At 39.3% G+C, this 16,694-nt stretch overlaps 2 protein-coding genes across 2 annotated transcripts in view; one reads left to right on the top strand and one right to left on the bottom strand.

Annotated features, from left to right (window-relative positions):
* Positions 1 to 16,694, bottom strand: part of MMD (monocyte to macrophage differentiation associated) — a 372,596-nt gene that overhangs the window by 191,424 nt on the left and 164,478 nt on the right. The gene's annotated exons all lie outside the window — the stretch shown is intronic.
* Positions 1 to 16,694, top strand: part of ANKFN1 (ankyrin repeat and fibronectin type III domain containing 1) — a 95,937-nt gene that overhangs the window by 48,544 nt on the left and 30,699 nt on the right. Inside the window, exons 4-6 of the mRNA XM_069872431.1 lie at positions 493 to 703; positions 3,797 to 3,991; positions 5,459 to 5,572. Coding sequence (XP_069728532.1) covers positions 493 to 703; positions 3,797 to 3,991; positions 5,459 to 5,572 — 520 coding nt within the window. The remainder of the gene's footprint in view (positions 1 to 492; positions 704 to 3,796; positions 3,992 to 5,458; positions 5,573 to 16,694) is intronic.

Below are 16,694 nucleotides of genomic sequence, written 5' to 3'. Positions count from 1 at the left end.
GAAAACATGTAATATTGCTCATAAGTGTTGTCAAGCACTGGCACAGGCTGCCCATGGAAGTTTCCTCCATCCCTGGAGGGGTTTAAAAGCTGTGTGGATGTGGTGCTTAGGGACATGGTTTACTGGTGGAGTTGGCAGTGCTGGGTTAAGGGTTGGACTTACTCTTAAAGGTCTTTTCCAACCTAAATGATTCTGTGATTCTGTACAGCTTGATTACAGGACAGATATCTAAATATGCATGCATTTTCTTTGTATGGCTTTGAATATCCCTGGGACATTCCCACAGAGCTGAAGCCAGTTCAAGCACAGAAGACCAGAGGCAGACCAAGCTCAGCTTTGCTGCAAATGGTTTCCATGTTTCTAGCTGAACCTAAGCTGGGGCTGGAGGATCAGTATTTGATAGCAAATTCAGAAAACATATTTTCTCAATTTATTTCTAAAACACTGACATTTCAAAAGTTTTACTGCATTTCTGCTTTTATTGATACGCAGAATTTCCAGTGCAATGAAGCTATGTTTGAGGCCGTGGAACAGCAAGATCTGGATGCTGTTCAGATTCTTCTTTATCAATACACGCTGGAGGAGCTGGACCTGAACACACCAAACAGTGAGGGACTCACTCCTTTGGATATTGCACTTTTGACAAACAACGTTCCCATTGCTAGAACCCTTCTACATGTTGGTGCAAAGGAAAGCCCTCACTGTAAGTAAAGAACACAAATTTACTTAGATAATTCTAGGGTATCAGGTTTGCTGCTGTTTGAGGAAATTAATTACATCACACACAAAAATTGCCTGGTTTTATATAAAGATGATTATACCAGCATCGAACCACAGTGCTGGAGAACACACACAGCAATATCTGCTTGATGAATGTATGTTTGGTAGACCTTTTTCATTTTCTAAGTGAGATCCACCAGCTGATGAATCAGGTTGAGTTTCTAATGTGATTAACACAGGCAGCTGAGTTAAAATCAGTATTGGGAAAAAAATATAAAATTTGTAAAAAAGAGGAACTGAATGTGTGATTCAAAGATCATGGTGTGAAATATGGTGTTTGTCATCAAAAAAATGAAAGGATGATGGGTTGTCTAGACTGGTTTGGTTTGGTTATCCTTTTGATATTGGCTATGCTACTTTCAGGAGACAGATTGCGTTGAAATCTATCATTTCCATTGCCACAGACTCCTCACTCCTAGTCTTCAAATGGCCTAAAATCCCACTACAATAAGAATTTCAAAGTTTTGCAGAACCAGAAAATATCTAAGCACTAAACAAACCTCCTCTCTTTACTGGAATACCAATATTGCTTATAAATAACTACATATTGTAGTTATAAAACTATCCTTTGTATTCCTTCATGGACGATTTTATGCACAATTTGTGGGTTAGAGGGTGACTTACCAACCCAATTAATCAACCGTATACCATGACACAAACTCTGACGCCTTACTTGTGTCTAAAAATACACCAATGTATGCGAATTTGTTTTAAACTGTCAATGCCTATATTTAGGACATTCCCAGCAAGGCCATAATGAGACTGTGTTTGAGGGGTTCGGCCACTGCAGACTCTGCCATTAATTTGAAGTTAGTTAAATTAACAACATTTAGTGCTGGCATGTCAATCTCGGTGCTCCAGGAAATTGCACCTTGAGGCTACTAACATTGCCAGTTTTTTCACTGGAGAGTGTGTGTGCATGTGTGTGTGTGTTGAGTTTTTTCGCCAGACCCTCAGTGTTGGTACACCTTTATTGCTTTTCTATGTCCACAGCACTTATATTATCATTTATTCTGGCCTCCTTTAACCTTCCCTGGAGATTTTTGCATAGTGTAGCTGCTCAGTGAAAAGAGTTTTTTAGTTTTATATTTATTTGTTTATTTTTCTGTCATGGTTCATGACTGAGGCTTTAAAAAAAAGTGTGACAGCATTTAGAGTACATGATTGACTGCTGAAGCAACATTCATTAACCATGACAAATCTAGAGGAAAACACAGTCTTGAGTGTTCTAAACAGCAGTAAAAAAGACTAAACTAATTTTTCATTGACCTCATCAGTAAATAAATGCAGTCTGATGGCGAGCAGGGGCAATCATAAATTAGTATTCATTTCCTGTAATTAATGCAAACATGCCTATGAACACAGAGAATATGAATATATAACCACCTCATTTCCATTTCAAAATATACCCACCAAATTTCCACTTCACTTATCTTGATTTTTAGTTTTTCTGATTGAAATAATTGAGGAAGAATTCTCAATAAAAAGCAAACGATTGTTTTAGGGTTTTTTACCTTAAGGGTTTATGGTTGCTATTTGAGAGAAAAATGCAATATGTTATTTTCAGCACTTGAAACAAAGGTTCCCAGCATCTTTGTATGTGGCTTCACTCTTGTGGAATTGATAGCAGACACTTTGTATTTTCTCCACTCTTTCTGCTTCATTTTCTGTACTTAACCAGCCCTGTGGAATGAAATCCTTTCTGTTCATATGATCTCAGGGCTGCAGGAACATCAGCCAGCACCCAGCAGGAGCATTTTCACTTCTCTAGGGTGGGCAGTTGAGCAAGGATGAATGGGAGGGGATTTCAAGGTAAAATTCTGACTCACCCCAATTTGAGGACAGGACGGAAGCATCTGTCTGGAAGTGTATGGGATGGACACACAGATTCGGGAGACTGAAAGATAGAGGAATTCCCCATTCCAAGTGCACACAGAAAGCTTGCGATGGAGAAGCCTCTTGCCTTTCCACTATGCTAGTCACAGCAATCCAGCTGAAATCTCATTGTAGTCCTGTCGTGGTTTAACCCCTGCTGGCAACTCAGCACCACCCAGGCGCTCACTTATTCCCTCACAGTGGGATGGGGGAGAGAATCTGAAGAGTGAAAGTGGGAGCAGTTGTGAGTTGAGATAAAGGCAGGTTAACAGGTAAACAGCAGTGGAACAGGTTGCCTGGAGTGATTGTAAAGCCCCCATCCTGGGAAGTTTTCAACACCAGGCTGGGTAATGCCCTCAGAAACTTGGTCTGATCTCATAGCTGACCTAATTTAGAACAAAAAGGCTGGACTAGAGAAGATCCTTTCCAATCTGATTTGTCCCATAATCCTGTGTCTCCAGTTCTGGAATAACACATGCATATGCACAGACATCTTGGCTCATGTGATGTTTGGATGTCAAAAACCTGTCAGAGTCCCGGTACTTTACATGGCACAGTTTGATGTTTTCAGAAATGTCTCCTGTTCTTGGCTTATGCAAAGGAATGACCGGAGTATCCTGTGCAAGAGCCATGCTGCTCCAGTAAAAACCTTAGGGAAAGGAAGAGCTTGGAGGTGCCTGAGTAGCAATTCCCACTCAGAGTAGCTGCTTATGCCATGCCACTGTTTTCAGTAAACAGGGGCCTTTCAAACCAAGGCCATCTTAGAGCGCTTCTGCAAAAATAGCAGGTGCCAAAGTAGGGATTGGATAGAAACCAAATGCTTTATTGTTTTAGCTTGGTTTTAATATTCCACCAATTTAAAATTATATGTGATTTCAGTCAAATTAAGACATTTTTAGGCATATGAAAACATCAAAGATAAAATCTGTTCAATTTATTCATGTCATTGATCCCATTTATGTGGCCAAGTACTTAAACTGTTTAAACTGGCATGCTCTAATCCACCTGATGACGAGAGAACTGCTGGAAGGCAGAGTGTTCAAGAATTTGACCTTACATGTGTCATACCAAAACACATAAGGCCAGAGTTTTGTCACATATGTCCATCAAATAATTACTTATTTTTCCCTTTTCTTGGTAGTTATTAACATGGAAAGCAGGTCAGCGCATCTGAGTACCTTGGTCCAGGAAGCGCAGCAGCGAGTTACCAAATTATCCGCACAAGTGATGAACGAAGGCCTTGGTACAGACAGCACAGAAAAAGAGAAGCAACTGAAAGCATGGGAATGGAGATACAGGCTCTACAAGCGCATGAAGGCAGGCTACGAGCATGCTAGTAAGTAGAAGGAAGTAGTCGCAAAATTCAAGACAGAACTCTCTGACTGAGAACGCTGTCTGTTTTGAGCAAAGGGGTTCTCATCAGCTGATCCTCGCAGCACTGCTGGGAAGAAGATGAATGTTAGACAAATGGAAAAACTGAGGTGTATGACTGAATGGCCTTCCCAAGAGAGAGAAGGAAATTGCTGCTAGAACAGTAGGGGACCAAATATCTGAGAGCAAGAAGCACATTGCTCCTCTACCAGTGGGCTGAATAAAATTGATGAGACCTCCAAACTCTTGGTTCAGAATCTAATGATTCTGTCCTGCCTATTTCTCATGGATCTCATTTGATGTGTTCAGAATTGGGTGATTAGAAAAGAATATATGAATAGGGAGGAAGAGAGATGGGGACATTGGCCTTTTTTCTGTTGTAATTTGACTTTTAAAAAAAATAAATTCTATTTTAGAAGAATGGAGTTGTTCTAAACATTTGATCTGACAATGGAATTCCATTTTACATATAAAAATTATAAAAACTTAATCTTATTTTTGGCATCTACATATAACATTTCATAAGTGTAGTCCCAGATTGGGTCACTTTAAACAGCTCTTTAAGCAACTCTGTTCCCAAAGAAAAAGTGAATTTGGGCCCATGGGAGGGAGTAAACAGGGCTAAATTGTTTCACATGTAGATCTTTTAGCTGTTTCCTTTTCAATGTAATACAATCGTTGCCATTAAAATTTTTAAAACCATCTTTATATAAACATACTCACAAATAATTGTCTCAAATTTATTGTATTCTAGGATTACATCTTCAAGACAGATGAGGTGCTCCCTCTATTAGATACTAAATAGAGAAAATACATCACTATTGTAAACTAACATAGTGATTTCTTTAATCAAACCTAGCAGTAAGTCATGACATTTTGTGCTTGATTCCTGATTTGAGTCTGATTTTCTGTTAATTAAGGAGGTTTTAAAAAGCAAAATGTTAGGCCTCAACTGCCCACTGTGTTTTAGAACCACTGCACTGAAACATCCATGGAATGTGCAACTTCTGAATCACAAGAATGTAAAAATGTTTTCTGTTATTTGATAAATTTGAGTTTGTTAGTGAAACCATAAAGGTTTAATTAGCTCTTTGTGGTTTTGTCCTTTCTTTCTCCTCCTACCTTCCCCAAGAGATTTATAGGGGCTTTTCATTGACATAATTAGCATGAATCTGTTTTATTGGGTTATGTATATGCAGGAAGATATTTTTAACCAAAAGGAGCCAAAAACCATGATAGAAACAAATGGTGTCTGCAGGATATTGTTAGCAGGGCCACTAATTAAAATGCTCAAAAGGCAGAGAACACAAACACCTACAACCCAAAGCTCACAATTGCAGGGTGATTTTCAGTGGGTTCTTTGAAGAGTCAGAAACATTGTTTGAATAGGATTTGTTGTGCTGAAGAGCTGATGTTTTCTCTTCTCTCCCAGGAGCCCCTGAGGCGCCAACCAATGTCTGTCTCATGGTAACAAGCAGTACATCACTCACTGTCACCTTCCAAGAACCTCTGAGTGTCAACTCAGCTGTGGTGACCAAGTACAAAGGTACGGGATTGAGACATCTTTCATTTACCTTAACAATGTACAAAAATGTGAGGGTTAGGTGACAAAGGTCTTTATCTACAAGACATTATGTTACAATGCTAGTAATGTTTGAACGTAATTATTTTCCCAGTTAACAGCTGTAAAAGTGGAATTTTCTTAAAAGATCCCCCAAAGACAAAAATTTTATTAAAAAATTAAAATAAATTAGCCAAAAGCTTTCTCCATGAGCGCTTTGAAGAAGTTTGCTTGACTCACTGTGGTTAGGACATCAGCTCAATGACTGGGTTGAGATGAGCAGTTATAAAACACAAGCTAACTTTTGGTGCCTGTGGGCTCCTAAAACGATGTGTATCCTTACAAATGCCAAACCCACACCACCATTCCTTAAAGGAATGCCTCTGGAAGCTGAAACTTTTTGCAGAGGCATCATACATCCCAACTAATTAGTTATTCCAGGGCTGCCACATCATTCTTGGAAGAGCCATACATTTGAGGTGGCACCAGTTAGCTGCAAAGTGGAATGAATAGGAAAATGCTTCCATCTGAATAGTGCTGTTGAATAGGAATGGTTTTAAAACAGAACTTATGTTCCGCAGGAAATTCCAACATAAAAAAAAAAAGAAAAAGTTTTCTTGAAGATTAAAACAAAAATGTGAAATTTCAAAATTTCCTGTTTAAAGAAACTTCAAAGTTTTTTTCCCAAAACATTTGGAACACTAAGTTCTTCAGTGTTGAGTGCAGCAATCCACAGCTTCCATCTTCCAGTGCGAGCCTGAGTCCTTCCACAGGTCAAGGGACTGCAAATCACCATCCTGAAGATCTAAGACTTTCTTTTCCCAGGGACAAAGGAATGGGGAGCCTGAAAGTCCACACCATTCCCCACTGTGTTTCTCTTAATGCTTCCTGTTGTGCTTGTTTCTTTGTATTAATAATTAAAAACTCATTGAAGAGGTACACGAACCTTGGATTTCCATGCACATAGCAAGAACCGTAACAGCCGTGTTGAGGGGCAGTCTGTTTTGTATGTGGGTGTCATGTGGATTGCTTCAACAGGAGAGATTCAGAAAGTCCCAATCCATTAGGGGTCCAATAGCTCATGGAGGTCTTCTGAAGGTGGAACATGTGGGTGCATAGGCTCCTCCGGCATCAAGTACAAGTACCCAAAAGACTGCATGAGTTTATTTTGGGAAAGGCAGATTCCCTCTTTTATTCCTTCCCTGCTTCTGGTCAGAGATTCCAGTCATCACTGGGTATGTCCAGTAAAATTTCTTTTTAGAGTTAAAAGAAAAAAAGAACAATCTCTAAGACATCACTAAAACCATCAAAGTGATTCCATTCCTGACAGCTGCAGCAGAAGGGCAAATCACTGCATTACACTGTCAGCTGTGCGGTGTAGAATTGTGATTTTCAAAAACATCAAAGCCTAAACCTCATTTTCAGCAATGAGTTGGGTTGCCATCAAACTAAATTTTATTCAAGGGCTTCCTAATACCTGATTTACTTGTGAAAATGATACTTAGGCTCCTAAAGTTCTTTTGAAAATATCAGCCTTCTGTTTGTAATACGCATATTTTAAACAATCTCAAAATGTTGTCCACACTCTAATTATGATTGTTGATATTTTCACAGTAAAGCAAATTCCCAAACAGAATTGATTTTAAAAAATAATTTTCTAAAATCTGTAGTATTTTTCTTGTGAATTCATTTGAGTTGAGTCTGGTTTGCACTGTGTCAATCCTGTCTTTTTGGTAAGCACAATATTCAGAGAAATTTAATCCAACAAGACCCAACTTTCTAATCAGACTGGGTAGCGTTGCTGTCGTACTTTGAATTGCCCTCACTGGTGATCATTTTGCGCTTTATCAAGTTGACAGTTAGTTTTGCCAGAATGTTCTTTTTAAATCCTTTACCCCAAGAGACTTGCATATTTATGGTTAGATAAAAAGAGAGATCATTAATAGCTCCTTTTGGTGACTTTCGGGAATTAATTAAGCACTGGTTGTAGAATTGTTTATTACATTATTGAGTGAGATTCTTTGTGCCGGTTTGAGGGGTCATAAAGCGAACCTTTCAAATGATCACTCGCAAGAATGATTAGAACCAGCTAGCAATTACTGGCCCTGAAAGGAGAGCTTGATAACATTGTCTGAGGATCTTTTCAGTCAGATATATAAACCTCCCATCCAGAAAACCATCTAAGCATTTTGCTAATTCAGGAACAAAAATAGGTTATTAGAGGGTTTTCCTTCAATACTTTACCATTTATGTTTCTAAGCAAAATAAAATTCAGGAGCCATTGCAGCAGTGTTTAGGGAATACCTGCTCATTAACAGAAGCTAATAGTGTTCTTTTCTCCGGACCTGAACTGCAGACAGTAAGTATTGACATCACTTCTGTTTGGTTTAGTTTAGGTCCCTAAAACCGTTGAGAAACTGCCAATTCCTTTTTTTCTATGTCATCTTTTTTTAAAACATATTTTTTCCAGAGCTTTATTTGCCAAAATGTCATTTAGAAACTGGACTTGGAACGTTACCTAACTGTCTGCTGTTTTCCTGTGTGTGATCTTTTCCCTTGTTAGCTGTATAACTTACAAATAATAATACAGGAGAATAATACTTTGCACTCACTCTCCAACCACTAAAACCATCTCACTTCATTAGGAGATTTAATTTTAACCACACACGGTGAATGGGTATTGACTTTGGTGTCCCAGCTGGATGGCAGCTCAGTGACTGCATTCTGTTGAGCCCTTGCTTTCAGGAGCCAGAGTATTCTCTGCTTCCTCTCCTGGACTGTTGTTTAATGTTGCAGGCACCATCCTAATGGGTCCCTTCAGTTTCCCTCCAGAGAAGGCTACAGCATGGTGGTGGCTGACGCGAAATGATTCCTATGTATATTGTAACTTAGTAAAGTGTTTTGAGGCTGGAAGCAGACAGGCATGACATAAATCAAAAATAATAGTAATAATCTGCTCCATGCTAGAGAAAGATTCAAAGCCAGAGACACCTTACCCCAGCCAGTTTTAGGAATGATGTGAAGCATCGCTGTAATATTGAGAACAAAACCCCTGCCTTTGGCTAATCGTGCCCTAAAGCAAAACTTCATATCCCATCCTGGAAGTACTTCAGACATGCTTTAGTTTTACATCTTTGCAAACACAATCAAAATGTTCCACAACACACAAAATACCTTGCCACAGAGTAAGCCTTCTGCTTACCCTGTCATATCGCTACCGCATGGTGTGGTTTTATTCTAGGGCTACACTGCTGTAACTACCATGGTGTAAAAAATCCCAGCAGCACCTTAATCCAAATAGGCACCATTGGATATGGAAGAAAAATGGAAACAGCACTGATCATTACTTACTGGAAAACATCACTGTGTAATGGAAAATTTCTGTTTATATTTTATTTACATTTTTTAAACAAACACCTTTATCCCCTTTTGGAGAAAAAATGAAACAGCTTGTATAACCAAAGTTGAGCTAATTTATTTAAGAGCCTGGAAATATTTATATTTGAAGAGCGAGGAAGACAGAAAAAAATCTGAGCCATATTTGATGTAGCAAAGAGAGCTGATCTTCCCTCTGTTTGGATGGAGCTGTGGACTTGGGTGCCAAGTTATTTTCCAGATAGTGATGCTAAGCTGATGACGCCACTTTAGCCTTTGTCACCTTTTTTTGTCAGGTGTCACCATGTTTGTCAGGACTTCCCATCTGCCTTCTAGGATTTCTGTTGGAGAGGAGATTATTTATTTTCTATCAGTGTAGCTCTTCAAAAAGAAAAACCACACTAACTTAGATAAGCTTAGATTTTGACAAAGTGTCACTCCCAACTCTCTTCTTTCAAGCAGAATTTTTGGTTCATTTCAGAATTTCTTGCATGAGAATAATTAAATTTGTCTTTAATTCACTGGTTCTGTCCCAGCTAGGCATGCAGGAGCTATCGCATGGTGCATGACAAGGGTTGGTTATAGGTATGTACTTTTCTCCAGGAGTGTATGGTGCAATTTATTGTTATCACTGGAACTCTCAACTATGGGATGAAGGGAACTGCCTTTTCATCAAGGGTGAACACCTATGATCACGGGATGAGAACCTGCCAGGCTGGGCCTGTATATGGTCTGTAGCTCAGGAAATACCTGTGTTTGCAATTCCTGGTTAACATCTCACTGTGTCAATGAATCTTTTCATGGAAAATTTCAGTGTGAAATCCTCAAAGATTTTACAAAAGCTACCTGCAAACTCTGTGTGATTTGGCATGTTTTCCTCTCAGGGGTAATTCTTTCATGATCAAATAATAATTTCATTTCATGTGGGCTTCTGCTTGTTCCTGTGCACACATGTAAACAGCATATACTCTGTGTTTTGTAATCGGATTTGTCTATTAGCCGTTGACTTGCCACGTGTGGTCGAGTTTGGATAGGTTCCATAACAGGCTCCCTGCAGTGATGTTTCCAGTATTGCCCTGTGGGTTTGGCCCCAGATAGAGTTGGTTACTCTAATAGACAAAGCTTCCACAAAGACCCACGTACAGATATCTACAGCATCTCCAGCTCTGGTGGCCACTAACTGTTCACACAGCAGTGTCAGAATAGAAAACAGCAAGCCTGTGTTTTCTTGATTTCTGGAAGGACCCTGCTTATGGCAGTAAATGCTTTTACAAGTGAATCTTAGGTATGAAAACCTGGTGCTTTATTATTAATATTTATGCATCTTTCTACAGTAGATGCTACATCACTGCTTGTTCCTGTTCCAGTTTACAGTGGAATTAAGCCGCATTCTGCATTCAACTTGATCTTGAAACCCTTTTCACTTATTATTCAAAGTTTCTTTGTATATTCTGAAACTCATTCTTTCTTTCCCCAAAACAGTTCTTACTCCATAAAAAGGAAAGAGAATACATTTCTTTGTAAGACATTTGAATTTATCCTGCTGAATAGGCACGGTCTGATATTTTTTACAGTAGTTCATTTATGGCATTTTATTAGGTCTCCTGGGCACTTTATTTGCACATTACATTTTGGTAGCTCAGAGGACTGTGCAATTTGCCTTCTATTTTTATGCTTAGCAAGCACAGAAATGTATAAATGTTAAAACAAACCTTGCTATTTCTAGGCCCTGTCAATGTCTGTAAGTATGCGTAGGACTTCACACAAACTCTAAGAACTTCTATTTTTTAAGTTTGCTAAAACTACCTTTGAACATGGGTCACGTATTAAGTGATGGTATAATTAACTAATGCAGTTTATCAGACCCTCAATTCAACCATTCTTTTTTCCTTCTTTATTTTTTATAAGGATTTTGAACAGCAGCTCAAGATGAATGGCTATGAGAAAACCCAGGTTTTGTTAGGCGCTGGTTTTGTCTGTCTTTGGAGTCTGAGAAAAAAGGCTCATATCATGATGAGGACGAATTTTAGACATTGCTTTACCTTTTATGTTTACTTTGAATTACTAAAATTAATAAGCATTGTTAAAAATTATTTGCAAATGGCTAAGAGTTGTAGCTTCCAGCTCATAGATACACAGATTTTCTCTAAGATGAACAAGTGAAACCGTGACCAAGCAGATGTGTTTCTGGCAGCCAGGCTGCTGTCATAATGTTTCCCCTAAACACTCAGACACAAAATTGAGTGTTCTGGCCTTGGTCAAAGGAATGTCCAGAAGCAGGACCACAAGAAAGGTTATTTAACACCCTCGGTTATTGTTGGCAGGCATAAAAGGTAAAGGAGCCCACAGCTGTTTGGGAAGAAGCTTTACTGCAAATAAAGGATTTGATTATTAAAAAATTCTCTGAAACAGATGTCATGAAGATTTAGAGCCGTGGAAGTTTCAAATGAAGATGTGCTCTCTAGGAATGCTCAGTGTTCTGACTGTTGTGATGAGAGGACCTGAAATCCATCCATTGCTCTTTCACATTAGAACATAGCAGTGCTGGTTTTACTGGAGGTGGACACAGTGCTGCTTGTTTGCATCTTTTTCATTCCTCTTAATCCTTACTGATGTTTCTACTGACCCGGAGCAGAGAGCCTTGAATAAATTTAACTGAAACAATAGGTAATATCCAAAATAACAGGCACTCGTATTTAGAAGCAGTTAGGAGCTCAGGTTTTAATTTTAGTATTTCCTTGAAATCCTAGTCGCAAGCCATGACTACACTGTTTTACCTTCTGTGTTTGCACAGCAATATGCCCAAGTCCCTCAGGCAGTGCAGTAAATCCCAGTTAGAGTCCCTGAACAAACAAACGAAAAGTTCACCTGTCCCTTTTGTAAATGCTGCCACTCGGATCATATTGTCCCTGTCTATGCTCTCATCAAGCAGAATGCAACCAACCCCAGATGCTCTAAGTTAAGGTGCATTTAAGGGTGGGTTGTACCCTTCACCCAAAAAGCCAAATCTATGGGAAGGAATGCAAACTCCTCAGTGCCAAACATTTGGGTTTTCCTAATGGAAGCACCATGCTGGGATCTCTGTCAGAACTCCTTACAGCCTTGCTTTTTTCCTATGATTCTCTGAAGATTTTCCAAATAAGAGAGAGGCATGAATAGAGCCTGAACCCAAATCTGCAAAAAATGGGTTGCCATCTTAATTCAGGCTGGAAAGAACAGTTCAAGGAAGCCAGGAGGAGCTGACCAAGTACTGCAAACAATATTCTCCATCAGAGCTGGTGATGCTGTCTACACAAACAAACTGATTCCTGCTAGCGTTCGATTTTCTTCACTTGTGTGAAATATTTATTTAGGTACTTCATCCTGATTTTATTCACATGAACGGCACCGTTCAATATCCTTAAATCAAGCTGCTAAGACATTATGAGTGTAAATTATTAAAACTATTTCATAAAGATCAGCAGGCCGCAAAAGACCGTGTGAACTGGTTTGTGATTCAGTTTCAGTTTTCCGTTTCAAAGGAAGCTATTGAACAATGTAATTATTTGTTTGGAGGCCCTTGGAATCACAAGCTAAGATGACAGAGACCTTCAGCCCAGACCCTGGGCATGGGGAGGAGGGGAAGGAGTGAGAATATTTGCTGATGATGCCTGGGTTAAAAGCCATTGTGGCACAAGGCTTTGCCCAGGGTCACACAGCAAGTCCATAGCAAATGCAAGAATAAACCCAGAATCCCAGCTCGGTGCACTATTCGGTAAAACCCATTGACTTAGCAAAAGAACTCATGTCCCTCAGTGTAATTAATCTACTCAGTAATTCTGTGAGTAATTTAAGTGCAAGCAAAACCGAATGCCAAGAGAAGTGACAAATTCTGCTGTGGCTTGGGCTATTTACTTGACTCAGGAGAGGGTGTTTCCCTGAATGAATCCAGGAGGTGTTTTGTTCCTCCTCTTTGTCTCTTTGTCTGTCACTCTCTCTGATAAGCTGTTTGAGGTGTGCTCAGTATACCAGAAAGATAGCGAGTGGAACAGAAACAGGTGAAAATAAGTTTCTCCCTTGATTTTAAAGTGCATGAATTGAGTATTAAAAAAAACCCCACCCTTGGCCACAAGTAGGTTACATAACTTAAGCCAGTCTAAAATTATGTGCCAGCAATTTACATGAGTTTTATGTAACTGTTTATACTGCTGTTTATTTAAAAATTACTACTTATCTTGGCGACCGCAGCAACACATCGTGCATTTGCTAGCTCTGGAATACAGGGCACCTTCATTAAAACACATAGTCACCAATATATTAAACACAGAAAAAAACCCTGCTCTGACATAACGTGAAGTGTCAGATGGAAAGCCGCAACAGCGAAGACATTCAGCGTTCACGACAAAGCAGGCCTTTGGGGTGTTCAGAACAGGACTGGAACATGCTCCATCCTTAATTCACCCAACAGCTTTCAGGTCCTTTACAGCACAGTTGGTTCAGTCTACAAGACCAGCTCTTGTTCCTGGGCTCTTATAAAGGACCTTCTTCATCTTCAGATTTTTATACCTGAGCATTTTTATATTCAGCTTTTAAAGTGCTGAGTTTAGCAAGTCTTTTCTTCTTTCTTAAAGTCCCACATACTTTAGAGTTACAAAGGGTTGGTATTTTCTGTTTACTACCAGAGCAGTCTCTCCCATCTCTCTCTCTCTCTGGAAGAAGGCAAAGATTTAGCAAAATCTTCCTGATGGGTTGCTTCTGCACAAAGTTACATAATTTTTAGATCCCGATTAATCACACGAGTAAGATTGTGGCTGTGCAGCTTGGTGTTGGTACCAGAAAGAGGTATCTGACATAGCCAGAAAGTGCAAAGAACACTGACCAAATAGATCCAATATAGGTCACAGGAGTTTGTCCCTTGTTATTTTGGGACCTGCTGAGTGGTCAAGATCCTCTACCTCTCCTTGCCTTCAATTTCCCACCTATAAAACAGGGACACTGATATTCACGTCTTTCTAAAAGGCTTAAAACCCAATGAATGAGTATAGTAGACTATTATGTATTATTTTTAGACAACCATATGGTAGAAAGCTGCAATCTGGAAAATATAACAGGAGATATAAACTTAATAAGTAATAAATGACTAAAGCTGATTTACATTTCTTTAAAATTATATCATGTCCTCCCTTTCTCACTTGTATCAGTAAAATCATCAAGGAGAAAAGTTTGTTGAAATCAAAAGTAATCAAAACATTCCAAAATCTTTTTACTTTCTTTCTGACAGATGCCATGAGTCAGAGAATGACATTCTGTCAAAACCAGCAATGCTGCAGTGTATCCTGTTGATATGTTTTCAGTAGTACTTTGAAACAAGGGGAAAAAAGAAGGCACTGTTCCAACACAGCTGTTCAAAAAATATTTATTTTTCAGTTATTGGAATTTTTATTGAAACTGCGGAGCTGGGGGGGGGGGGGGGTTCCAAAAGTGAGATTTTTAAATGTATATATTTGAAAATTGAATTTGGAGTAATTTTGCATACCCCATCTTGCTAGGTAAATATCCTTTAAATGGGGCGTTCTTAATCATAACAATAACCATAACCTCATCCACGAGCTAATATCATATTCCTGTCTTCTCGGTTTCATGGATGTCCATCACCACGGGGGCAGCTAAGAAAGGTGTAAAACCCTGGTATAACTTGGCTGTGCGATGAGAAGCAAAGCTGCACCTCAGCCTGGCAGCCCACAAAGGCTCAGCTGGTCCAGGGGATCAGACTGTTCCTCAGTATCTCACGGAAGGACTAGGTGACTTGGTCACTCCCTTTAATGACTTCAAGGGACTGGGAGATCACTGTGTCACCCAGCAAGCAGATGAGGGTGTTTGTCCTGCATGTGGGGTTTCCTTGCAATGTGAGCTGGGGTAGCAGCTTGTCCTAGAACGCCAGAGCAAAGTTGTGATTTATTATTCCAAAACCCACTTCCCCAACCATTTTCTGAGACAGCTTTAAAGGCAACGTCAACCTTTTCTCCTCTTGGTAACAGCTTCTCTCACTGAACTCGATGGTCCTTGATTGTTTCTGAGAACAAACTGTTGCCAGTGACAATACTATATTGTGACGTTCCTGTGCTTGCAAAGATGTAGGGTCGCAATTGTGTTTAGATGAAGGTAATAAGTTCCTCTTCAGTCAGCATGTTAGGATCTCTAAATATTAGGAGCACTTTTCTAAATGCCAGAGTACAGATGGAAGGGTTGAGAAGGAGACCCACATCAAGAACAGGGCTGCAATGTTTATCTGTCTGAGCTACCCAAATTTAAATACACCTCTTGACCTACCAGTTTATGTTTGGTCTCTCTCCAGTCCACAGAACAGCTGAAAATGTTGAAAGCTCAGAAGCATCTTAAAGCTGCTTATTTCATGCTTGGCTTTTGTTTTGTGCTGCCTAAACCACAACCCTACCCCTGCCCCTCACGCTGAGAAGCACAGTCTGTCCTGCTTGGGGATTTTAATGAAGACAGGATTTGTTGGCAGGATCTGTCCTGAGTGACACTATCTTGCTTTATTTGAAGAGAAAAGTCGCATCCAAAGTGACTGTAAGACTGTCCATAACATGTTCAGCAGTTCAAACAGGATTTCTTCAACTTATCCTTCTGGAAAACAGACAGCACCTCTAAGTCTGCAGCACATCAACCATGTCCCCAGTGATTTAATACTGCGGAGCAACAACCTCTGAAAATCATGGTTCACAAAGGAAGCTCTGACAGGCCATCAAGTTCAATGGCACTTATAAGTGTTCCTATAATCAAGTTGTCAACAAAACCTACAATACAGTACCGTAACAGTCTCTACTTTTTCATACTAATGTACAGGCATAACTTCCACTAAATGTGTCAGTAATTAGCTATTTAAAACCCATGGAAAGCTAGAAAATATACACTGGAAAAGTTCAAAGACAACAGGCAATCCCAATATCCTTTTCACTGCAGTAAATACAAAAATGTTGCAGAACATGCTGTGCATTCAGAAACTGCAATCACAGAAAAGGAGCAATTAGGAGAGAAAGGAAAAGTGAGTTGTGCTGTGATACTTGCCTGTTTTAGAAAAATGTGTTGGCAGTTGAATGTTGTATACACTGAGCAAGAAATTCTTTGAAGCCTTTTTCTTTTAACATCAAAATATCATTATGATGCAGCTAGAAGATGAAAATTCCATATGATGTAATTAAAATACCCGTGCCTTCTGGTCTAGTCTACATTATTAATTCTAACGCTAATAAATATGTAAATAAAGTACCTATAAACTATTTTGTGAATCTTAAAGGGAAGGCTTTCAGGTAAATTCTCTTGTTTGATGTAAATCCAGAAAACTGGTGGGATTTTCCTGAGTCTATAGTAGAATAATTAAACAGATTAATTTCACTATGGTTTTGATTGGTGTTCCTGGAAGTTTGAGGTAAAGGTATGAGTCATTAATTCCCAGAGGTGTGACTCCAGGATTTACCTTACCTCTTATCATGGTACCTGTCATTACTGAAGTACAATTTAAGAGGAAGGGACTGTTTTCCTACCTGGACCCATCAGTTCCTCACTTACATTTATGATTTTTAAAATCATCCAGTAGTTTTTCATGGCCTGTTTGACACTATTTTATGCACACATTGATTTTTGAAAGTACTAGGAAAAGTCCTGACAGCAGGACTGCTGATTTCATAACCTCTTAAGCAGGAATTTGAGTCGTCTGTGCAAGTTGATGGGAGCA

Source organism: Phaenicophaeus curvirostris, chromosome 19, assembly GCF_032191515.1.
Source record: "Phaenicophaeus curvirostris isolate KB17595 chromosome 19, BPBGC_Pcur_1.0, whole genome shotgun sequence".
NCBI classification, from domain to species: Eukaryota; Metazoa; Chordata; class Aves; order Cuculiformes; family Cuculidae; genus Phaenicophaeus; species Phaenicophaeus curvirostris.
The sequence above is the reverse complement of the archived record's forward strand: the minus strand, read 5'-3'. Positions and strand labels throughout refer to the sequence as shown.